The 26,863-nt window shown below is 32.2% G+C and overlaps 2 protein-coding genes across 2 annotated transcripts in view; one reads left to right on the top strand and one right to left on the bottom strand.

Moving 5' to 3' along the window:
* LOC116774366 (splicing factor C9orf78) overlaps positions 1-3,247 on the top strand; it is a 51,841-nt gene extending 48,594 nt beyond the window's left edge. The window contains exon 3 of the mRNA XM_061524910.1: positions 1,154-3,247. The gene's annotated coding sequence lies outside the window, so the exon portion shown is untranslated. The remainder of the gene's footprint in view (positions 1-1,153) is intronic.
* Positions 3,248-7,901: 4,654 nt separating this feature from the next.
* LOC116774398 (uncharacterized) lies at positions 7,902-26,411 on the bottom strand. Its single transcript, XM_032667121.2, has 8 exons — positions 26,347-26,411; positions 25,997-26,208; positions 25,402-25,585; positions 18,623-18,733; positions 11,223-11,387; positions 10,465-10,556; positions 10,162-10,306; positions 7,902-9,926 (listed from the first exon to the last, which is right to left on the bottom strand). The coding sequence occupies exons 3-8, from the start codon at positions 25,511-25,513 to the stop codon at positions 9,661-9,663; spliced, it is 891 nt and encodes a 296-aa protein (XP_032523012.2). The 5' UTR covers positions 25,514-25,585; positions 25,997-26,208; positions 26,347-26,411; the 3' UTR covers positions 7,902-9,660.
* Positions 26,412-26,863: the final 452 nt, after the last annotated feature.

Here is a 26,863-nt window from a genome sequence, read left to right as displayed (position 1 = left end):
TTTTCAAAATATTTCCAGTATTGACTCTTTGGTGGCATTTGATAATACCTTAAATTAAAAAAAAAAACAATAATCAAATTATTATATGCTTCTTCGTTATACCTACTTAACTATCATAATTTAAAATGCGTTGAATACATTAATTACAACACTATGTACTGAGAAAAAAATTACAAAAAATTTTTTTTGATAATAATAAGAGTTCGTAAATATCGATTAATATCGCTCATTCCCAAACCTATGTAATCCTTCCGTTACTCGGACAGCATGCATTGCAGTACAATAAACGTTTAGGATTTAGTAATTCACTCACCTGCATGCAAAGCCACCGAAAAAAGAATCCTTAACAGTCCTTTAATGCAAAATAAAAGCAGCAAGCAGACAAATTTATTTCTCGTAATTTATCCACTTTTTCACAAGATAACCTAAAATTGGAATAATAAATTACAGCAAAATTTACTGGTGAAAGAAATAATAATATTATAAAGAATAAATATGTAAATAATATTACCTTACGTGTTATTTCGTTTACGAAGTTTAAGTATTTACAAAATCAATAGTAACCCTTAAATGCATGAATTAATGAATTTTATTTCAAAAATAGAATTATAATATTTAAAATGAGTGGAAATCGGAAAAAAAATGTCATATCTTATATGGTTATTATTGAAAAATATTAATGATTCATTTTTGGTACAATTTGCAAAATAAACATAACAATCCTTTAGTTGGTATGAAGGAGATTGAAGCAGTCGTTTTCTTTCTCAAAACAAAGAAATACATTGCATTTTGTGCATTTCATAAAACTTTGCAGCTTACATTCAGGCCTCATGCATCTCATGCGACTTTCAGTTTTTACTTGGTTGTGACCAAGATTATCACGGCGAACGTCAACAGCCGGTAAAACTTGGCATCCTTTTTTTCTTTTTGCTTGAGGTCCTGCGGCATCGATACTACTGTTGCTTGGACGTCCTCTAGTGGGTTGGCTCACGGCACCATAAGTACATAGTACATCAGCAAGCTCTGTCCTAAACTCTGCTACATTTATGAGTTTTCTCGGTTCCAATCCCTTTTTGGTCTCAACCGATTTGTATAGAACCCAAGAATAATATAGTGCAGAAATAATATTAAATACCTCCGTGTCTTCCTACAGCCTGCCGCCTAGTGGAGTTGGTGCTTCTTTGGTGAGTGGTTTTTCTTTTACTCCTTCAATTCCTTGCTCATCAAGTTATTGCTGGTTGGGACTACACCTTGTTTTGAGCACCTCCTCCAAACCTCGGCTACAATCGCACTGTTCCCTGCTTTATAGTCATCCATCCATCGTTTTGGGTTAGGTTCGCTATTTTAAATTGGGTGACCTTTTCAATAAAAGGTCGCCAATTTGCGGTCTTGATTTTGATCTGTTTTGTCCTAGCTTTTGACTGATCTTCTAATCCTTCTTTCCTTAGGGTGACGATAATGGGGTTGTGACCGAAGTTTGTTGCTTCAACCACACTGTTTGGCAGTCTGTTTCCGTTATCGGTCTGGAATTTTGACGACGTGCTACCGTTGAGTAGATCCCACTGTTGTTCCGTTTGGACGCCCATAGCAGTATGTGGTTCGGCTCTGGCCAGCGCGTCCCACTTCTGCCTCACTGGACAAATTGGGTCAAAAGCGTTGTGATTGCTTCCCCCCAGTTTTTCAGCTTGGCAGTTCGGGCATGCTGATGCCGCTCCCTCAGTCCACTTTGGACAGTCCTTCTTGTGGTACTCTGCACAATGGCTGGATATTTCGTCCTTCTCAGTGCATAATCTCTTAGTATGCCCGTACCCGAGGCGCTGGGAACATTGGACCAGTGGAGATTGGTCCAATACACATATCCTCTGTATGTCTATGTGTATCTTTCCTTTCTTCACCAGTCGTTTCCACAGCGTCGGGGAGGCTCTTAATACGATATGGTTCACATGAGGGTTTCTGGTTTTTTTCCGGTATTTTACTTCCAGGTTACTTTCCTCCTCACTTAATCCTTGGAAGATCTCCTGGTTTTGGTTCTTCATAGCCCTCAGGACCTCCTCATCAGATTGCATTGAGACTACGTGCTTAAGTATCACCAAAGGGTCTTTATTTTTCATTTCATTACTATCAGTTTTCCACCAGCTTTACTGATCCTTTGTTCGACTTCTTTTATGTCCTTTTTAGTCTTGCAACCAATTATAATCTTTCCGTCTTTGGCTTTCCTTACCCTTTCTATTCTTACACCTCCTTCCTTGGCCTTTATCACTTCTCGTGTCTTGTTGAGGACCTCTTTCCCTGTTTCATGGACCTTACTGGAGGTGACCACCACCGAGTGCAGCGTGGTTCTCTCCGGGGATTTCCCTCTTTAATGACCTGCCGCAACTCCCGCGTATGTGGTCCCCTCCATTGCTTTCCTGTGTCCTTGGATTACTTCCTTCAGGTCCTCCATTTTGTTGTTGTTTTCTTGCACTAGTATCATATGTACTTCCATCTTTTTGATGAGCTCTTTATTCGCTCCATTCATGGATGCCTGAGGGCTACGTGGGGACGGGGGATGTATAGGGCCCTATCGTCCCTTCCCTAGTCGATCTCCTCTTCGGCCCGACTTAATAGCTCCTCTAACTCGATATTTAAGTTAAGAACTATTTGGTATAGCCCCTCTATCGCCTTCGTTACTCCCTCTTTAATCTCCGTCTTTAAGTTTCGGGAGATAGCCAGGTGGGATTTTGCGGCCTCGTAGTATACTTCAGCCTCCTCTGCCGGGGTGGTATATTCTTGCACCCTCGGCGGAGGCGCCCTCGGTTCCACCTTTTGGCTATCTCCTTTAGTTGTCCCTGTTTGACGGGAGGTTTCACTGCCTTTATGATTTTCTCCATAGGGGTGATCTTCTTTGCGGGGGGAGAGTGTTTGGCAAACATCGTAGAGGGATGCATCTAGTCGTGTGTATAAATGTGTTTGTGTATATGTAAGTGTATTGTTTGTATCTCTGTGGTGTGTGTGTTCTTATCCTACTTATTTTTATGTCAAAGTCGTGTAGTAAAATTAATTACTATTTGTAAAAATATAATTGTCAGTGTCAGTAATTCTAATTTCTGGGAGATGTAAAGAGTCTCCCAGGTGTCAATTTATGATTATTTAAATTTAGATTGTTTATTTTAATTTCAGGTACAATGGGTCGCAGCCCACAGGTCTTAAATTCTAAGTTATTCTATTATATTTATAATTTGCAGAGTCCTAAAGTAAAGGAATTAGCTTTGCTGGCTTTTATTTTGCTCGTCCTCTCTTCTTCTTTAAAAAGAGCCCAAACTTGTCGGGGCTAGGAAAAGGGGTTTTGGGAGTTACGGGGGTAGGAATTTTATAGTGGGGGGAGAGGAATTGTGTTGGGCCCAATCGTTAGAGCAGTTCATGCCCTTTCAGATGAACTCAAACACGAGGGTACTGGGACAAGGGGTTTAGGAGTTAGGGTAAGGGAGGGTGAGGAAAAATTTTATGGGGGGAAAGGAATTCTGTTGGGCCCAATCGTTAGAGCACGTTGTGCCCTTTACGATGAACCCAAACACGAGGGTGCTGGGACAAGGGTTTTAGGAGTTAGGGTGAGGGGGGGTGAGGTAAAATTTTTGATGGTTCGGGAGAGTGAGGGAGAGGGTTGGCTATTATTTTAGACGTCCTACCATTTTATTTTAATGATATATATATATTATCTGTATATTTACTTTATATTATTATACCAATAGAATCACCTGACTTCATTGACAACCAGCGAGGTTTGACGATATTTTGTATTTCACGTAAATTTTCCCTAAATTGAAGCCACTCCCTTCGAAGCACTAGGGTTAAGACGTCATCCCAACTCAAACCAGACTTCCAAAGTTTTTGCATATAAATCTTGGCGGAGATTAATATAGGTGCAACCCAACCTGACCAGTGGCGCGCCAGCCACTAGCGTCCAAACCTGGAGTGGGAGGAGTAACGCGAAGAAGCCCGCGTACAACGAGCGGAAGCGAGATGGAGATGGAGGAGACCGACCAGAAGGCAGTCGGGAGGGAGTTCGTCCAGCGGCAGTGTGAAGTCCTCCTCCGCCACCGCTGTAAAGAGAGGACGAGCAGTGGAGGAAGGCGAGTCGAACTCGGAGGAGGAGACGGTGGCGAGGTCGACGCGTCGGGTCGTGGTGGCCTTGTCTTCAGTCAAGACGATGCCGGCCTCGTGCCTGGCGAAGGAAATGGAGAGGGCCCTGAGCGTCATAGTCGACGTAGCCCTCAAGTCGAAGAACTTGAAGGGCGGATGGGTCAGGGCGTTAAAGACGTCGGCGGCACTTCTGGGGGAGGCGAAAGAGGTTCTCCTGCAGCGGACCAGCGGCGAGGAGAATGAAATTATCTGAGCCCGGCTCGAAGAGGAGAAGAAGAAGAGCTCGCTGCTGGAGAAGGAACTGGGGCTGTTAAGGGAGGGGCAGGCCCGCTTGCGGGCGGACATGGACCGGCTGGCCACTGCCCCGAGACCAGCACGAGACGGGAAGAGTGAGGAGGAGCTTCGCGGGTCCCTCATGAGGAACCAAGGTGCCATGATGGACGCGAAGCTCCAAGGGATCGCAGACCGGCTGCTCCCCGAGAATCGCCTGAGGCCGCCCCTAGCGGCGGACAAGAGGCCACCACCAGCGCCTGCGTCGGCTGCTGGGGCTGAGCCGGTAGGCAGAGTGGTGACCAGCAGGAAGAAGAACGGCGCCACCAAAGAACCGGAGAAGACGGCGAGACCTCTGCCCCCGCCGCCTCCATCCATGGACAAGACATGGACGGAGGTGGTAAAGAAGAAGGCCAAAAAGAAGATTGGCCCGCCGGTAGCCCCACTCCAAGCGGGGCTAAAAACGAAGAAGCCGGCCAAGGAGAAGGAAAAGAAGAAGAAGAAGAGGAGCCTTAAGAGCGCTAAGAATCCTGCGGTGGTATAATAAAAATTACATATTAAAACTTATAACCCACACCTAAGACTACATGATTGCCCCGATGTTAGGATAGCATAACCATTCCTTTGTTTGTTTGGTATCAGGAATCTTCTGGTTCACACGGCTTGGTGTTCGTTCTGCAGAGTCAGCGGCGTCACTCTTTATATGATATTTTATCCATACAACGATGTTCATTTATTTTATAATATATAGCGCCTACGTAACATATTAGTAGACAATTTTGTAAATAAACATTGTTCATGACAACTTATTTTAAAACCTAATAGCATTCTTAAGGTAGAATGTTTTATAACAGGAGAAAAAGTATCCTCATAGTCAATACCACTTCGTTGTGAAGAAAAAAGTCTTTGGCCACCAGTCTAGCACGATATCTAACTTTACTGTTAACGTCAAACTTTTCATTCAAAATCCACTTGCACTTTACTATTGAACTATCACTTAGTACACCAATGAGTTCCCATGCCTCATTGCACTCAAATGCCTGTAACTCTTCACGCATGGCCAGCTTCTATTGTTCAGCTTCAGGTCCACACAGCGCTTCAGAAAAGTCTATTTCCTCGGCTCCTGGCAAATTAATTATTTGAAGTACACATGTTTGTGTAACCAAAACGAATTATCAACTACTTCACTATCTCGTACAGCATGTACCTCACTTGATGAAATATCTGTAAAAAGTGTAACTGAGTCAACTGAAGTGTTCACTGTAGTCTTATTTGGATCCATATAAGCCGATGAATCAGAACTTTTACTAGCCGGATATTCATTCATCATGGTATTACCCCCCACTGAATCTCTGCTCTCTATGCTAGATTCTATCACATCATGTGTTGTTTCAGCTTCCTTTCTTTGAATCAAGTTTTGCTCTTCATTCTGAATCCAAATAGCCTTCTGTTCTGTTTGTTTAATACCCTGTTTTCTTTCCATCACTATAATGTCTCTCTTAATGGTCATTTTATTTTTCTTTGGAACACAAACACGATATCCTTTGACATGGTTTGCGTACCCCACAAGAAGGTACTGCTCAGCTTTTTTTATCCCATTTCAATCTTCTTTTTTTGGATATGTGAGCCATTACTGGGCTTCCAAACAAACGTATGTGACTTACATCTGGTTTCTTTTTGTACTATGCTTCATATGGTGTCATAATTTCAAGGCTTATAGTTGTAGATCGTTTTTTAAGATATACAGCAATGTTTGCTGCTTCTTCCCAGAACTGTTTTCCAAGCTTTGCATCAAACAATATGCATCTTTATTTCTCAACAATCGTTCTATTTGCTCTTTCACAAACACCATTTTGTTCTGGCGTGTAAGCAACGGTTTTCTGGTGAGTGATACCATTTTTAGTATAAAATTCTTCGTTTCTTTATTACAAAATTCACCACCGTTATCTGTACGTAGAATCATTATTTTCTTATTCTGTTGATTTTCAACCATCATTTTAAACTCTTTAAATTTATTGAATACTTCATCTTTATTTTTCAAAAAATATGTGAAAGTCATGTGACTTTCATATATTTTTTCCAATGGATTAGTTCACTCACTGATAATAGTTTAGTGGTTAAATTTGACATACATAGCACATCTTTAACTGTGATTTCAAAGTTACAATTCGTCGTTATCTGTACGTTTAGTGAACACAAAACTGGCACAACTGTATTATTCGCAACGGTAATACTTGACAAAACTTGGCGAGTAATTTGCAATGTTCATCCAATCTTCTATTGCCGTCATATGTGCACTTGCGCCGGAGTCGACGTACCACTCATATTTACTATATTTTCCATGCCATAATCAGTCCTTGCTTATAATAGCTCAATACATAGTTTCACAAAATGCAGACCTTTAGACTTAATCACAGGCCATTTTGACCCCCGCGACCCTATATCAATGGGCCTTACTGAACACTTACTACAACAGTACGGCGTAGAACATAAAAATCGTATGATTCAGATTTAGGACATAATTAATGAAACCTCTTTTCAACACAGGACTGAACCGACTCAAAATAGCAATAAAGACAGAGAACCTGAAAAGGAGTATAACCCTGACCAACAAGTTTAAATCAGCAACCCTTTAGCAAGCAGACAAAAACTTGCTCCGCGCTTCACGTAGGACACAGTTCTCGCTGACCACCCTATACACATCTATACAAAAAAGAAACGCGGTCTAATTGCTAAATCACGACTTGAACGCAGTTCTAAACACCCGACCTTGTTACAGAATACTACTTTTGACATTACTGACCCAAGTGACTCGAAGACAAGATGTAAAAAATGATTCCTTAAACGACGGACTCGGACCATTTAAACAAGGACCGACGAAAATAATTTCTCACTATCATTCCTTTCTTAGTTACAGCAACCTGGATAACATAACTACCCAAATCTTATTAGTCAAATCCCAGTTGTTAGATACTAAATCCAACATAAATAATAAAATTTTATCCCTTTACTGCCCTCATATTGACCACCTTTGTGACAAGCTCAATAGAATTTCTAATAAGTTAAATACTTTTCAGCCGAACCGTTTTAAGAGAGGACTCATTGATGGAATAGGATCATGATTAAGAGTGTTTCTGGTAGTCTAGACAACTCAGATGCCATCAAATACGATAAAACAATCAAATTCTTCAGAATAATGAACATAAATTAGGAAGCGCGTATAGTGATATTACGTTCACCAAAAATTGGATGTTACGTAATCCGGAGATAATAGAGAACATAATCGAGAATCAGGGTAGACTCAATAAAATAGTGACGTCATCATACAGAGTGATTTAATTATTTAATTAAATACGCCTTCTGGTACGCATTTAGAATTTACAAAATTTTCTAGAATATCCACAAATAATGTTTACTTTTCCAATCGAGAACACAGTTTATGTCAATGTTATATATAAGTTGAAGATTTATTTTCACGAGTAAAGGATAGCATTGATTAATAATAAAACATCTAATAAAAAAAATCTTTTATTCGGAATCTAAATACAATTTTAACATTTGAATGGTTCACATCGGACGGATAACAGTACAGAGGTCATAAAAATAATTCAAGTACCGAATACGGATTTAAAAAAAAAAAAAAACATAACAAGCGTATTTATTGCGGTCCGTCTAAAATCAAAAATTATACAAATCATTTTTATATTAAACATTTTAATTTTATTAAGAAAAAAAAAATTGCAATAATTTGAATTTGTAATACTTGATAATATATACGTTCATTCAGACTGTTAGTAGATATGTAAAAAAAAAAATTAAAATTTAATTTCTAATACATTTAATGGCATCATATAAACAATGTTACAATCAAAACAATTCCTAATACAAATAGTTCGCTTTGCAAACAAGAAACTCTAACAATAATAAAATGTTTATTCTATTACACTTATAGTTATGATCTATGGTTAAAAACTTAATAAGGACCAGAATTTGGACGGATGTTGCATACTTAAAATACTATAGTATATAATATTATAATATAAAATGTCATATACTTGGATGTATATAAGAAATAATATTTTAATAAATACACAAACAGTTCAAGTAAATAATATATATAATATTATATGAAATAAAAAGATCTTGGGCTAAAATTTTTATAAGAAAAACGAAGAGGCACATTGGATATCAGGTAAATGATATATAAAATTAAATTAATATTAACGAGTGATTGTCGAAATGTATGGTGGGTTAAGATTACATCAAAATATATTTACATTCAACCTATACACACAAAAGTTATATTCACAACATTATAAATAACATGACTACACAGCTAAAAACTTTTTTTATTCTTGTCAATTAATATTGTAATTTTCGTAAATAAAATCGTCATTAAAATCGCTCGCTTGTAAATGAAATTTATAACAAACAACGCAGCGTTATTTACACAAGCTTTAACACGTCTACAATATATTTTATTTAGAACAAAAATTATATAATAAAAAAAAATAAAAATAAAATGTAGAAATATTTTTATTTCCTAACACTGTGCGCTTATATACATGTGTGTAGCTCAATAATAAAACAAAATACACAGACATCTCCTGGATGGAAAATCACATATATATATATGTATATATGTATTTTTTTTAATACATTACTCATACCTTTAAATAGTCTTTAAAAAAAAATAGACCTAGACATTCAATTAAGTAATTTTTTTTACTTTATGTTCATTTTCAAACCACTTGTCATTTAAGTGAACTTGGATATAAGAACATTCTTTGTGTCACAGATAAAGCAATAAATTTGTGTAATAATAATACATTTAACTGTCTTAATTACATTTAAATGTACTTATTAGTTTTTCATTCAATAACCATAAAGGATACGCCTGAAAGCGTTTTTAGAGAATTTTGTATGTAAAATTAATTATTAGGTAATAAAAACAAATTAACATACCTCTGCATTGTGCATAACGTTGTAGTTTTTGCGCTTTGACAACCAAACATATAAATTATTTGTACTAAAACACAAGATCAAAGATTGTTCATAATTTTTTTTATATTCAAATTAGCTAATAGACAATATCAACATTGAGAGACATCAAGTGTCTTAATAAAAATTATATAACTTAAACGAATGAAATACTAAATGTAAAACAGTTACATGTAACTTAAATGTAAACAGTTTAACATTTCCGCTTATTAATTAATGTCATTCATTCATACAACATTCAATATTAATTCATTTAAATTCATTAATCATTTAAACTTCAGTGCTATGTGTCTGTATGCGGACTTTCTTCTGACTTCCATTCCTGTTCAAGGGTGGTGAATGTCCCGAGTAACCGGGATTCTGTATTCCCATACCGTCTTTGGGTTTGGGTTTCTTCAACGATGATCTCAACGGAGACCTTGTGATGGTGCTATCTGATAAGCCTGTGAGTGTTGTGGCTGTGGTGTTCATGGAAGCCACACTCCCATGGCCATTGGTGCTGTATGGCTTGCCGGAAGCATCTGTCATCGATATGCCTGGAACATTAGAATATATTGTGTGATGATATAAACAAGATGGCAGAGTCGCTTTAATACTAGTATGCAAAAAATCTACTCAGTAATGTGGCTTTATTATGGCTCAGTATTATTCAAATCTTTAATTCATAGTATTTTCATGGTTTTTATATACATATATATTTACGTTTAAAAAAATATCATATTATTGTTATTGTGACATAGTATTATATATTTTTTATAGGAATAATTTTACCTCTCCCCTCCTTAAATCCCGGGTTATTGATGGTGGTACCACCGGCCTCCTCGGTGGTGGTGGGGTCACCACCTTCCCGTCGCGAGAACAGCGCGTCGTAGACGGACATTATGAACAATGCTGAGTTTATAACAATACATACTATCTGAAATTTATAAATACAATACATTAAAGTGGATTTTGTTTTCGCTTGATTATAGTGTATTATTCTTCATACACACACATACACACACATACACACATACATACATATATATATGTATATGTGTTGTCTAAGGAATAACTTAAGGAATGTTAGCTCACCTGAACATAGAACGCCTCCCCTCTAACTAGATAGAAACCTCTGTCATCGCCCTGGACAGCAAACAGACCAGCCGCTGCTATGGACAGTAAGGCTGAAAGTTGAATACACATATATTAATATATATATATATTGCTTATCAATTTAAGAGCTATAACAAATTCAAAATAAAGTATTTTTTGTTAAGAGCCTTAAAGGCTAAGCTGAAAGTGATGTAACCCACTGTATATATATAGTCGTCTTTAGCTTGACAAACAAACTTAACTTAACGAGACAACATAATGCAAGACTTAGTTTGAAAACCTAAGATTTTTGATGAATGAAACCATTATCATTATTAAGGGATATATTAACAAAGATATTAAATTAAAATTCTTATAAAATGAAATGTATAATTTTTTGACGGAATTATACTTCTAGTCTGCTATATACAGAGTATCAAGTATTTATATCTGAGCTATTGTTTTACTAGTTTTTGAAACTAAGCCTAGACGAAGTAATAGTCGCTTGGGATATGTATGATAACATATCGTCAGCGCCATCTATCAAGGGATCCAATACAAAATACAACTATTATGACGGGTTAATATGGACTACATATATTTTTACCAAAGTTTTTAGCCCATACCTATCACCGACCTAAACTACATTACAGGAAATTTTCATAAGAACTTTTTAAATAGTTTTCGCGTAAAACAGTGTCAAACATTATCGAGTACTTTCGCAATAACATGAGTTGTAAACATTTGGTTCCACTTACTTGCTAGTAGCGCCAGAGCCAGTTTTATCATCACCAGGTGTGTGTACTTGAAACCGACCTTCTCCTTCGAGGATATCATAGCCAGTTGCAGCACTGATAGTATGCAGAAGACTCCTAAAATTGACACACCAACCGCAGCCACAACCCCCGCTATATAGACCGCCACTGTGAACGTAAATCTTAAATGCTACCAGTTCCACTATATCATATACTTTAAATGAAATTTACTCACAGTATGAGCTTGAATTAAGTTTTTTTACAAATTTCTGAACCAATAAGAAGTATCGTACAGTTGAACAAGCAGAGTAAATAGGTTTCATGCTTCAGAGCCAACCTTTGTTTTTTTTAATCTTCACTAACCTTATTTTTTTTTTTATTATCACAACAATTATGTGAGTCCGTCACCTTTGTATTTAAAAATTATTGCGTCAGAAAAATTCATAGATATACACAAAAACAAAATCATTCAGTCTAACCTAACTCAAGCTAACCTAACATAACTTATACGAACTGACATAAAATTATAGCTATAATACATAATTACAACTTATCACAGGATGTCGTTTGACGTGAAATAAGAAACTACTAACCTGAGTCACAACTTTCCTCCGACTATCTCACACATTGTACCGCATCCTGGGATTACGCATTCATTACGTGCATTGGTTTTAAATGTACTTTTGAAAAATGAACTCTAAAACCACGAAATCGTCGGATGTATGGACACAGAATCAGAAATAATGTGCATTACACAGTAAGTAGTACTTTTTTATAAAGAAAGTGTCGCCAATATGTCATTTCTACGTCTAAATATAATCAATATATTTAAGATAAGTAATGAAAGTAAAAGCCTCGTAATAATTGGACTCAAAGTTTTCTCTTGACTCTCGCATTTAGTCTAAGTAATATCTTTTTATCTCAAGATAATGTTTCAATCCGAGTATCAACGTAATGCGACCAAAAAACTAAAATCAGTTAAAAAATATCAAGAATTTAAGTCCAACTACGGTTGGAAAGAAAAATATACCGCTTATACTAAGATTTTTTCAGTCTGATGTCAATAAACCCAAGAATGTCTGGATATAATCAAAAGGCAAATCTTAACTTTAATACGCCGAGTAAGGTATATTTTTATCACGAGTGTACTAATTTCCAAGAGATTTTTTTATCTTGCAAACATGCATAACAAGACCATCTCAAGGAGCTACAATTTTATGTTTAAATCATATAAATAATGCTAATATTATTTACGAAAGTAAGCAGTCTTGAACTCAAATAACAGTTCGGAATCAAATTTTTACCTTGAATATTTATGTATGAAAAACAGTGTAATTAAATACAGTATTCACTTTGTTATGGAAAACTAGTAAAACGCGTAATGTTCAGAAACGTGGACATACTCAATTTTAAATTAAAAATATTAGCTTAAATTGCCGCTCGAACAACTTGTAGATTAGCAAGCAAACATAATTAATTTCGACTAAGGGGACTGTGTAACCAGAAAACGGGTCAATTTATGAACAAAACGCTTCATTATTAAACCTTATAATACAGTAGACAAGTAGGGAATTTTAATTTATTACAAATGAACCTGAGATAACGAAGTATTAATTTTTTTTTACATATTTTATGCAAATAACTTAGTTTAATTCTCATTATATATATATTATTTTAATAAATTATTGCACAAAATGTAAATATATTTGGAAAGCGTGCCCCACTGTTAAATAAATCAACCGTCATGTCTAAGCTTTCTAAAAATAAATCTTTATAAATAATATTGTCTCACTAATCACATTCAAACAAACGGCCGTACAAAACGTTTGTAGTATTCTCTAGTAACACCTAGCTCATAGTGGGTCTGACGTAAGATGTTATATAAGCATGAGTTGTCTTTATTTTTGATTTGTTAGCCAACATTTTATTTGGTGTAAGGTCACTCAACTGGGCACTTGACCGACTTTACAAGAATTTCAGACGATTGATTTAATATTTAACTTATATTCATATGTTACTTGATTAGTGATCGTTGTCTATAACAGTTACTTACGATGAAAATTTGTTTAAAATACTCTGTATCTATCCCGATTACTATAAATGTCATTGTGAACCAATCACAATAATGAGAAGAGTCAAATAGTAAAATGACTAAACAATTTCAATATTAAATTATGCGTGGTGATTGTGTTGTTATAAAAACAGAAAACAATGGAGTGGCATTGAAAAAATGCAAGTAGAAAAGTAATTGTTTTAATGTCCGTCTGCACGGGATGCGAGAATACAACCGCGTATTATCAATGTCATGTAACAATAAGTTGAATTAGGTAAAAAATAAAAAAAGTTACTATTAGAATCGTGCTAATGCGGACACGTAAAAAAATTCAAAATATTTTGTGTTTAAGCCACACCTGTATTTCACAATCTCGACGCCAGTTTTCCTCACCTTGAGTATAACATATTTAAAACCTACTGAATATCTAACACAGTTCAACCATTGTTCACACAATGATCAATAGTTTAGTTACCATATATTATTACGTAATTTTTCAACGTTAACTCATAGTTATTGCAAAAGCTAAGTTTGCTTCGTTAACTATACTCTGAAAACTATAACTTCGATATTATTGAGTCGCGAAAAACAAATATGGATCAGAAAATTTTAAGTTCATTAAAATCGAATACTTAGATAATATTATTTGAATTCTAATACAAATATTCGCTGATTATTACAATATAAAAAAACATATGATGTGCTTAATTAATAGCTCAGTGAATCGGTCTGTTATGCTCTAGCTAGGTGACATGGGAATGCCATAATATTGTGGACATTTAAATACCGTAACGAGAGGTGATAAGAATTTTAAACGTTTCAATGTTAGTGAATTTAATGAGTAAATTAAATATTCCATTTGTGTAACTACAAATAATTGTATAGTTTGGACTGTTTTATGTTACTAGTGACATTCAAACATATATGTAAAAAAAGGTATGTGATGCTTTCGTTATAAGCCTTTTTATTCCTCTAAAACTGTGCATATTTGCCAGTCGGTATATCTTTGTCGTGTGTAGAAACGCAGTGACATACAATTCAACGTCAACAATAAAGATTTAATTTTATGTTCGGTTGGGAATTTTCCTGCTATTATTTCATACGTATTTCCTATGTGTCATTCGTTTCTAGTTTTTAAAATTTAACACTGTCGATCGAAAATATTCTTAACTTTCTATACTTCAATAGAATTTCTGTGTTTAAATTTATATAGTATGTAAATGTATGTGTTATATATATGTAGTCATATCTCTTCAATATACAGTACAGTCATAGAAGCCCTATACATTTTGTTTGATGACAGGATGAAATTTTTGCACGTTTCATTTGCACAATGACTCATAATTTTATTATTCTTTCGTGTTAACTTAATAAAATCATTATACAATATAATTAATTGGCTTATAAATTATATTGAATAATTATACAGAAAAATCTAGAGAATGATTTGCATGGGTGTAACCTGTTTTAGTTGAATTCTTTAGACTATAACTAACTCGGTAGTTTAGTTAGTTTTTGCGGCTTCTAAGTATTATATAAGGCATTTGTCAAATATGAATGATTGTTCCATACGAGTAACGGTGCACGTAACGAATCCCTAATGGATGGACACCTGTTGGCTTTCAGCCTGCACTTCCCATATATGTTGGAAACAATAGCGTCGCGCAAAATTGAATTTTAATGTTGTCATTTTAGGCTTAGGATATGATAATTATACACTTGTGACCAATGCTCGCTTTAATGTGTATCGCTCCGTTTTAAAATTATAAATGATTTAATTCAAATCCAAATTTTAAAACTATTAATTTGATACATTTTTAGACGACACTAATTTATTTGCTTATAATTTAATATCATAGCGAAGTGACTTTTTGATCGTTTTAGTACGTACATATACATCTATGTCTCTTCTTTTACATTTATTAACTTTGTCCACATATATTGATAAAGAAGAGTATGGCAAACAATTTTCGAGTGCTCTTTAACGAGTGAATCCGTCAGATAATATTAGTTTCGTGTCAGTGAATATTATAAGGTTATGTTTCATCGATTCGCTAGTATACATTAGCAGGATGTTTGAAACAATGCAAGCATTACACAAGGCGATGTTGAGCACAATGTCATTGTTTAAACACCCACAACGAATGCGTTTAGAATTGCATGGGAAAAGGTATGGGGAGAAATTTTTGCTATAGAAAATAACAGCCAATATTAATAATTGGAAATTCTTTTGAAGATTAATCAAGAAATAATGAGCATCGTCATTAAGTGACAACTGTTTTGTAGTGTTATTGCGTGTATGAAAAATTCTGTATGCAATATCATTTATATATATAAAAAAAATATTAATAGAGTACATTAAAAGCTAAAGTAATATTATTATACGAAGAAATTTCACATTTTACTCATTTATAATACATTTATAGAGGATATGAATGTAACATGTTTTTTTTATCAAAGGACGGAAGCCTCGTAGTGCTTCTATTAAACACGTCAGATCATATTGCACCTTATGAGGACAGATATGACATTAATGGTTCACGACAAAAAGTACCAACTAACATCGTGTAATTAATAAAGCATTATTTTTTATGATTTTTAAATAGATAATATATATTAAAGATATGCATAGATTTAAATCAATGGACTAATTATACAAAACCAAACACAACGAACTTGTAACGTCATTTTTTTTGCTATATACAAAAACAAATAATTTTATTTCTATTTTAATTTAATAATATATCTTCAATGTATTGAGGATAATGTAAAAAATGTGTTTAGGAAGCTGCGTGAAGAAAACAAAGCCTACATGAGAGAAACGTCGACCAAACCATCTTTATTTAAGATTAATTGGACAAACCGTAATAGCATATTATCAGAGATACACAAACTTATTAAACCATAGAGTATATATTACGAATTATAATATTTTTATTTTGGGAGATTCATCACGAAACTTAATTAAAATTTTAAAATAACTTAGTTTTGAACAAAAAAAAAAACAAGGCTATTATAATAATGTGCGAAATATCTGCATCAGTGTAATTTCTTTTCTAAGTGGCACATGTATTGTAAAAGTAGCGCGTGTGACTTGGACAATGAATACTTTATAATATACAAGCGACGTAATCATTACCTTACTATTAAACATAAAAATATATGCACTAATGTTATAATGTAAACCAAAATCACGGCTTATTTTTAACATAAATTATTTTAGGTCATTTAAACACGTTAGCTCATCACAGAGTGAGTGTGTAACTGAAATTTGGCATAAAGTACACCAAGGCCGGACCTTGTTAAGGCAAAGTAATAACTTTGTTATGGCAAGTAGAGTGTGTCTAACTTTCTGTCTGTCCGAGAGATTCCCGATGGGACGATGGACCGGTTCTTGGTAATCAGTAGTGATCATCTAGATATCTAGAGATGGAATCTCATTGATGCATTTCTATTCTATCTGCATAGCCAAGCATTACAGAAATACGACAAATAGAATATTAATAGAGATATAAATAATGATAGCTATATAGTGGCGTGCAGGCATTGTAATGAAGCCAAGTTTTTCGGATACTAAGCGTTCTTTTATTTCATAACTACATAATCCCATCGTTTCGGTTCCTTCGCAGACTTTAATGTAATATAAAACGTCACATGACGAATTAAATATAATTTATATATTATTATATAATAATTTTGGTTAATATCTATTTAGCGGATTATATTCTTGCGGTGCTCGAATTATTTCTTTTATAAAGTATAAGTCATAAGGCATTAACATTAATATTATATGTTTTATAAATAAATAAATTATATTTATATAAGATTAGAAGTAAGCGTGTTTTTGATGTATCTATTACAAACATCCCACGTTTGTGAGACAATGAGCTTTGAGTTTATTAAGTAAATTCTAACCTCCTATCACCTTTCTCATAAAGATGTTGGCCGCTTTAGTTTTAATACGCTGTTGTAACGGTTAAAGTAGCCATTAATAAAATATGCTCAAAAAATTATAATTTGTATCCTTCAACGGGATATTCAAGAAGTTTTTATTTTATCTTTTTTTACATCATTGAAATAAGATTATTTTTAAGGTGTAAAGAGCTATACTTTTTAATTGATTTTAGATTTTTTTTTAATATAGATATATTATAAAAAAAAATCGAAAAAGGAATAAAAATTTTCAGTTCATTTAGGTTTCATAAGATTAAAATATTGTTAATAGTCAATTTTATTTAGTACAAAAAGTATTTCCCATTCTCCATAAATTACTTCATGCCTTGACTTCAGATATAAAATACAAATAGCATCTGGACACAAGATAAAAATTAAAATAACTACCCCTTAACTTTTAAAAAAAAACTACGATGGTGTCATAGTAATGTTGAAATTTGTCAGTTATATATATAAGGTGATAACTAAAATGACCTGCGAGTCACGCTACCGAGAATTTTAAGGCTTGTTCGTTGACATGTTATGAACATGACATCAAACTAATTATTCCTTAATTTATTACGATTTTACGTAAAACGATTATCTATAGCTAGACCATGTCTTAAAACTGGTTATACTGGGTATATTTTAAATAAGAATTGTATTTATATATGTATATGTATTTTGTTTATATAAAACAATCAATAAAATGCTGTCGCTAACAATCCATGGCAACATCGGAGGCCGATGCTATGGAATAATCAATAGGAAGGAGACATAGTTAGTTTTACTTCCTTGCATATCTTTGTCATTAGTGAACGAATTGATTACAATAGAGGACTTTTATGTTTAAATTTTATTAGAGAACAAAATTGGTTTTAAATGTTTTATCAATAACTTTGTATCTAAGACGATGCGAAAAACGCAAATGAAAATGGGTATATACCACGCGAACGGCCTACCTTTTTTTTGTGTTTCAAATGTCGTTTGTTAAGAGTAGATCTATAAGAAATAATGACGTATTTTCAGACGATAGTATAATAAGAATTCCTACGATGTTGGACGAGAACGGTTAAAATAACTGTCCGTCAAATATTTTACTTGTTAAAAAGACTTTACCATTTAGGTAACGAACTTAACTTTTATACAAGAGTCAATCATTCGACGATAAATATCATTTTATTAATGAAAATACTAAAGCAATAATTATTTTATATACAAAATAAAGTATAAATTTAACTTTGATATCAAAACATCGAATTAAATTAATCTTAGTGATATTTTAAAACGGTATTCTGTTAGAATGTAGTTTTGAGCACGACTTTAAAAAAAAAAAACTATAATAAATAGCAACGTGATAAATATATCAGAATCGTGCCAATAAATAAAGTAAGAGAAAACGTTGTTCACGACTCACGGGAGGGTCTGAACTTGGATACATCGATGCCGCACTTCTCCCTGTAGTAAAGCAGACGCTTGCACACTCGCCATGGTCCGAAATAACCTTGATCGAAGTTCGGGTTCTCTACTGCAACAATAATACATTTATTAGTCTCCTATATCCATAACTATATTTTATTCTGTAAGTATAAAATTAAAAGTGACCAAACAAAACTTCTGTAAAGAATTCGTTAACAATACGTGTTAAATCCATTCGAAACAGAAGCAACTCTCTAATTTTTTATAGTGGGTATTAAATAAAATAAAATTTCTATTAAAAGCATTGGATAAAATTGATGAAACCAATATCGAAGCACGTTCCCAAACTATCAAGTCACGGAATAAGGGAACGTTAAGAAGTTTTAGGGACTTAAATTGCGAAACTCACAATCTTGGAAATTGAAGGTAGTCACGAAAATATAAACGCTTCAGTAGAAATAGAATCGAAGATGTTGCTTTTCTGATACGTTTAGAACGAATTGGGTCATATAATGCGTTAAGGGCTATTTGTTTTAAATTATCCTATAAGAGTATTTCTATTTAACTAAGATTCATTCCGTCTTACTGTATAAGCAAGACGACGTTGTATCGTTAAGGTCATGTGTCTATCACGATTTACCAAGAGCATACTAATTCGATTCACAATGCAATGCAAATTGTACGCTCGGTAATTGGGTAATGGGGTTTAGCTGGACATTGAAATTTCATTTCAATTATTTATAAAATATTTATAAGTCTTTGATGTCTTTAAAACAAATGAAACTAATCTGGCTTTCTTATAAATTAACAGCTGACATATCTATTTTTTAATCCAAGATTTTACTGTTGCTTTAACATTAAATAGCAGCATTTATTCTTATATATTATAAAATTTAATATATATTTTTACGTTATAAATTGTGAAGTCAAGGTTAAAAAATATTTTCCTCAATCTACCATAAATAATTCTTTATTTTAAGTCAATACGTATTAAGACAATGATGTCAGCTGGCTGTAACTTTCCTACATTAGAAAAGTAATATGCACATGTATTTTCAATTAAAAAGTAATTAAAATATTATGAGCTGTTAACGACTGTCAAGTCATACGTGATTAACAGAAGTCCATTGAACTAGTTACTTTTGAAACTATATATATTTTAAGTTCATTTTAATGTACCTACATTTGAACTTAACCTCTGGCAACCTTAATCTGTACACCTAAAGATACAAATAAATATTTTTCAAAAATGACATATAATATCGTGTATATAAGGACTACAATGCATATTGTCCGTCGACGCAGCTAATTAGTTGACTTGTATGAAGAACGAGTGTCACGTTTGCACCTCATTATGACTCACGAGTAAAGTCAATTATCCGACCTTGTATTAGGCGACCCATATAATATTCCTACATCACGGCACAAAAATCTTCTAAAGTCATGGCTTACCAACTCCGAAAATATAAGTTATGTATACCACTCGATGATTCTAATTATTATCCTCAAAATGTAGAAGTCAATGTTAACCAGATAAAAAGTATCTTAAATATTGGTAATAGCTAAAGTTTATGAATCTATAAATAATAACCTTGTTGAAGAAAAATTTTTGTTTTAATGAGTATGTCGAATTACACGGTGAGAACTTCAGTTATGAGCCATATATTCGCAAGCAATTTTACGTTGAGAAGAAATAGGTAATATTGCATGATATTCTGCTACCAATAGCATTAATTTACGTATTACATATTAAGGTAAGTTATAACATATATATATATATAGGTTAGCTTTCTGATTAAATTTCACTTCCCTAGAATTTAGAAGAATCAATTGAATACACTGTATTGTTTTTCTTTTTCAATACGTTAAAACGTGGTAAGTAAATTGATTTCAGTTAAAACTACTATAGAAGAATTATTCGATAAATTATTAGCGATGGCTTAGTCGTTTCTATCATGTTTAAATAAAATATAATGTATAAATTATCAAATGGACACTCAGATAAATCACAAAGTAACGAGACATTTGAATTTTAAAATGAAATATTGCTCAATGAATCATATTCAATATGTATGTTACTGTTTACCTCGGAAACTAAGGAACGGATACATCGATACAAAATAACAGGATGCCGGTGGCCAAAATAAAGATGATATTGTTTTTACAGATGTTATATAGAAGCACATATTTTTATAGATAACGTCTTTGGTTGACAAAAATAATTGATTTATCTGAATATCTTTATATGCGAAAAATTATCGTTCGCCACGTATTTACGTTTAAATAAGTAATTCAAATAAATATCTTGAATTTTTTCAAACAAACATCATTCCCTATTTTATAAGACACAATTCCCGTGGGAAACAAACCACGCGGTCCATTTAGTTACCAATATATTGTGTTACCTCAGAAAATAGATTTCAAAGAAAGCGTTAATTCATATCCATAACAAAAGCCTTCAGTTGAACAACTGTTTCATAACAACGGGACAGTTGCTCAGAGTGTTTTGTAAATATTTTAAAGCCTAACGTGTCACAAATAGTTGCAGAACAATAAGTCATAAAGTAAGCGATAAGTCAACGATACGACCTGGTTAGATAGCCTAGATTAAAAATGCAAGAAACAAGTAGAAAACGATAAAGCTTACTGAAGAGATTCGTTACAGGTGCTGTGTTTGAGACGAATTCTATAATAGCAAATCAGATCAAATAAGATGCCTTTATACACCATGTAACGAAGCTTTCACGATATATAGACCTGTGTAAGATCAGGCTGAATATTGGACTATTATTAAAAAATAATAGACTTATACGCCATTATTTTTTTAATTACAATAAGTACTGAAACTGATATTCATAAAGAAATATTATTGCTGTTGTAATTTGCGACATTTTAATTAGTAAGTACTAATTGGATGCGCCAGTGTACATATTTTTTATGTAAAACTAACTAGGTCACCATGCATTGATGTCAATTAGTTACTTAAAGCTATAAAATCATTGTTGTGACTGAAGTGTTTTAAAAATTCATTATAAAGTATTGGGACAAAACTACCTTTAATATATGCCAAATAAAGTAATGATAATATGCCAATAGTTACTAGTTATAACCAAATACTACAATCATCTATCTATATCTATACTATCTATGTATCTATATATTCTATATAATAAGAATAAAGTATTTTTATTTTCCTTATAAACATTTAAAATGCGATTTACGTATTGACATAATTCAGAAGACGTTTTCGTGATAATTTTGCAGACGAATGTTACTGTCGAACAAAAGAATTTTCTACGAAGTGAGAGGTTTGTTTTGTTTGTTTCTTTTTTTATAAGAAAAATTTTTGATTAAAAATCAATTTGTTCTTATGTTTTTATATCAACAATAGATAAGGAATCGTCTGTATTGACTTGTTAATCATAGCAAGATAAGTAGGATTTTAATGTAGTTTATAACAGTCATAAAAAAAAAGTTTAGAGCACAAAATAAATAATAGGACAAAGGCACAGACAAAGTCCTGAAAATATTTTTTTATTATTTGAAATATATTAACACTTGAGATGTAAGACTTTCGCGAGTATTCATTTAAGTGAAACTAATATTTTTTAGATAATACCACGCGTATTTTCTTATTAAAAAAAAATTACATACTCCCGACGTTTCGTTTAAATAATAAAACACGTAGTATAACGTAAAAAAAATAATTTTATTTATATTAACTATTGAATGTTAGTAAAGCTCAGTTTGCTGTTTATTTTATACTCCTCAGTTCTAAATAGATGTTATTATAAAATTATAATATGTAATACAATATTATAATTAATATGCATTTGTTTGAAAAATATTTAAATGATATATATATTTGACAAAATAACTCATTGATTGTCAAATCATTGAGTAAGGGTCACAGTAATCTCTGGATTTGAACGTACAAAAAAAAAGACGTGGGCCGTATTTGCTTTGAGGTCATTGTCAGTTTAAAAACTCTGACAATAGCATAATACGTGCACTGGCAAGCATTACACAGAACAGTTATACCGTTGCTATAACAATGTTAAACGAAAATTGTACGAGATTAATGTATTTTATTTACTATTATTATATAAAAAGAGTTATAGGTGATTTTATAAACTTAATAGCTTCTTAAAATATATTTAGTTTCATTTTTGTATGTAATAAATAATTTTGCTTTCCTAATGTTCATTCGTATCTCGCCGCTAATAATAATTTTCTTCGTTAAAATTCCGTTCAAAAATTATATACTTGATAGGAGGAAAAATAAATAATATTTTCATATAAATTATAAAGGATACATTTGTCGCTAATAAATTATAAATTTTTTATAGAAAACATTTTCGTTTATAGTATTAATAAGTTAACGGGGACGTTAATGTTGGGAATAAAATATATATACATATGTTTATACATATTTTTAATAATATAGTACAGAATTTATACAAAAATATAGGATTGTTATGGTGAATGTCTAACAAAAATATGAAAATTTACGACAAATGAGAATGGGGTTAAGGTTTTGTGAGTCATACGGTTCACTATTGAATGTCCTATGTTTGAATATTGCGGTTGTAAAATTTTCCTGGGAGTTCCAAAGCGTTTCAATAAAACGAAATGCTAGATAACATGTTTATAAAATTTCACCATGTATATAATTTACCAGCAAATTGTTGTATATATAGACTATAACTAATGTTTGTCTGACTATGGCTGTTTGGACAAATAATGAACATACTAACACTAGTAAGTTTTTTTGGCAACAGATAATTAAATTATTTAAAATGTCAAAATTAAAAAAAAAAACTAATCGTTCAATGTATAACAGCCAGATCATTTTTGAAAAAAATATATATTTTCAAATAAACTATGTTAAAACATAGATTAATAAAGTTAAAAGACAAGACAACCACAAATATAGTTATACATATATTGTATGTACATTCCTTATACATATGTTTTTTAATGTGTCTATGGATGTAAAATGGAGAACTTGAAATAAACGTTGTTGTAATACCAAAGACGTTATTACAATGTTAAAGAATTTATACATGCTAAATACTATAACTACGCCCACACGTATACGCATACCTTTATAACCGTTTAGAACGTACATACAATTTAAAAATCGATTATGTATTAATACGTAAAATCGATTAAAAATATACAATGGAACGATTTATCTGTTGATAGTTTCGTAATATAAAATGCTAATATTTATATGTTAAGTACCCATAAGCTAACATCTACAAGTTTTGTGACAAAGCTGTGGGGTCATTGACCCGTTTGGCGGGCGGGCCACATTTAAAAATGCAACCAGAGTTACAAGAATGCGAGAACACAGATAAAATATTGCCAAAAAAGTGCTATAATAATTTATCTGTCTTTATTGCTTAGTAGAGAAATTTGGTTATTTTTATGTTTTATTTCAGTTTGATTCGATACGATTCTCGATTTTTTTTTTTATTCTAAAGAGAATCAAAAAGCAACGATCGCATTGCATTCCTCCTTTCTTGATTCTTTCTTTATCCTCTTATTATTCTTATCATCTTCCTTGGATATTAGTATTAAACATTTATTATTCTATCAGCTTTAAACAAACGATTTTTAATATTAAACGTGCATATACATTTTAAATATATAAAATTTAAGCCCATGTACGACACCTTAGAGAATAATTTAATGATTTGCTCTATTTTGTATCATATTATGTGTTTATACCTTTATAATTATAATAAATACAATATAATAGTTAATTATAACATAAAAATAACTGTATTTATAAGGCATATTTATTACCGCCAATACCATAGACGAAGAGCTCAATAAGGTATGCAATTAAATTACTTCTAACCTTATCTTTAAACTTAGGGCTTTAGAAAGGTGAAATAACAGCATCGTCTCCACTTCGACCTAGTTTTTGGGCGCCACTTCCGTTCGCGAGTCCGGTTTTTTGTTACAATAGTTTTTTGTCGAGATGAAAAAGCATAGTTCTGATTACGGCTATACAAACTATATATTTTTATATCATTAATTAAATAGTTCATGATTTTGTTGGTAATAGAGAAACTATGATATGGAACTGGAACCGTAAATTTTTAAGTATGAAAATACGTAAATAAACAAAAAATAATATTTTTTGGTTAATTCCTAACGAAAATCATATATATGAGCCTTTCAATAAAGCAGTGTCTACATAGATATATTTAATAAAAATACATATGTACCTATAAATAAATAAAAATAGTAATAAAATATTTTATACCTACTCTATTAATTTATATGTTTAAGAAAATTTTGTTACTTACTATTATTTTGAAAAATAATTTAAATTATATTTATTAGTCATATAAACGTAATCCTCTCATAAAATGAATGGTTAATTCACTCATTACTAACACTGTTTTAATTGACATCATAACAATTTATCACATGCCACTAATCACATATAATTAATAATGAGTGAACATAATTAAATTAATTCATTATATTTCTAATGTATGATTATGCAATTGCATTTCCGTGATATCATTATGAGAATTTTTACAATTGATAATATTCTATTATTCCCATGTTATTCAAGCTAAACAAATAATTACCTGTTACACTCTCTTAATAACTTCATCGACTTGTTTAAAGTAAGGTTTTATGACATTTTTATAGCAATAAAAGATCATGAAATGTATTCAAGGACACATATTTACATAAAAAAGTTGAATGTATATAATAATTTTATGATAATAATATTATTAACGGACTCACAGCTGTAAAAGTGCCCCCAAGTGGGAAGTCCGACAGCGACTGCTCCAACAACGAAGCATATAAATCCGATCACTACAACAGCTATAGAATACAGAGCCTTGCCGCTAGCCATGGCTGCATGATCAGCCAATCTCGGGGAATGTTCTAGACATCAGGGGATATGTTGATATCTGTTTTGGTGCATCTGAAAAAGTACTCACTCTAAATTTTCCCAATAAGAAAACCTTTTTATATATATTAACAATTGATTTCTCATTTTTATGGCTATGGGAAAAAACACAATATTTTCTAAATATAAAAATCTAATAGATTTTATGAATACAGAAAACTAATCTTTATGTTGATACTTATAGCAAACTAATATTTTTCTATCGAAATAAGTAATGATTAGGTGCAAATAGACTCTACTTTTTAACATATCTAAAATAATTTTGCAAAAAAAGCATTTTATAAGAATCTTATTGGAATGCATGATTATTTTTTTGTAAGATGAACAAGAAAGTTTTAAATCGAGAATTATTAAATGCTTATTCAACCATACAATGTTCTATATCTAAAGCTATATTACAGTTATTCAAATGTTACTTTTACTCACGTTTACTTCATAACTCTTGATCAAAGGCAAATCACTCGAGTGTGCAATAATTGTGTTAGAATTAATTTACACTCCGTAAACAGCGTAAATTAAGTAAATTCAGAAGCATTATATGTATTGGACAATTCATTCGTTTTCACCTCAATGCACAATGTTCACTCACTATTCGAAATTCGAACCTACGACACACCTTTGCGAACGTCAATTTTATTCTTCAACAAAAACACTTAGTAAATATAAAACATAAAATAATGGTATAAATTAAAAATGAAAACCAACACCTTCAAATAAAAATTTAATTGCAATACAATTAATATTAAACCAGTTGATAAAGTTGGAAATGCACAAACAATGAATTCTTATGAGAACCACGATGTAGTAGCTAGTCTCGCGGCATTTAGCCGTTACCGCGCGCGACGTAAATTCCTACTGAATGTGATCAGTAAATAAACTGGTTTTTTGATAGCTGTTGATGTTCAACATCTATCTGCAGTCTGTACACTAACAAGTTACACAGATAATGAAACGGTATTTTGACAACATATGTATCAATCGTCTATATCATGAAATCCATATATATTTTTTTATAGTTTTATTTTAATCTTGAAAAAGAAAATAAATATATAAGTATTTTTAAATATTAATATGCGAATACAATATTAGTTTTGATACGTGGCAACATTAAAGTTAGTAGAAGCTGGCTAAGATAATGATGGCGCTAAAATTTGAATATTCAGAAATTGAAGTATGTATAATTAACAGGGTTCTTCGTGAGATAATTTAAATAGAACATTGTATTAACAAAAACAGGTAAAAGCCAATATATGAAAATATTGAGTCTGTGAAGAATAAAATTTTAGAAATAAA

The sequence above is a fragment of the Danaus plexippus genome, chromosome 26 (assembly GCF_018135715.1).
Source record: "Danaus plexippus chromosome 26, MEX_DaPlex, whole genome shotgun sequence".
Classification (NCBI taxonomy): domain Eukaryota; kingdom Metazoa; phylum Arthropoda; class Insecta; order Lepidoptera; family Nymphalidae; genus Danaus; species Danaus plexippus.
This window is presented reverse-complemented; position numbering and strand designations above follow the sequence as displayed.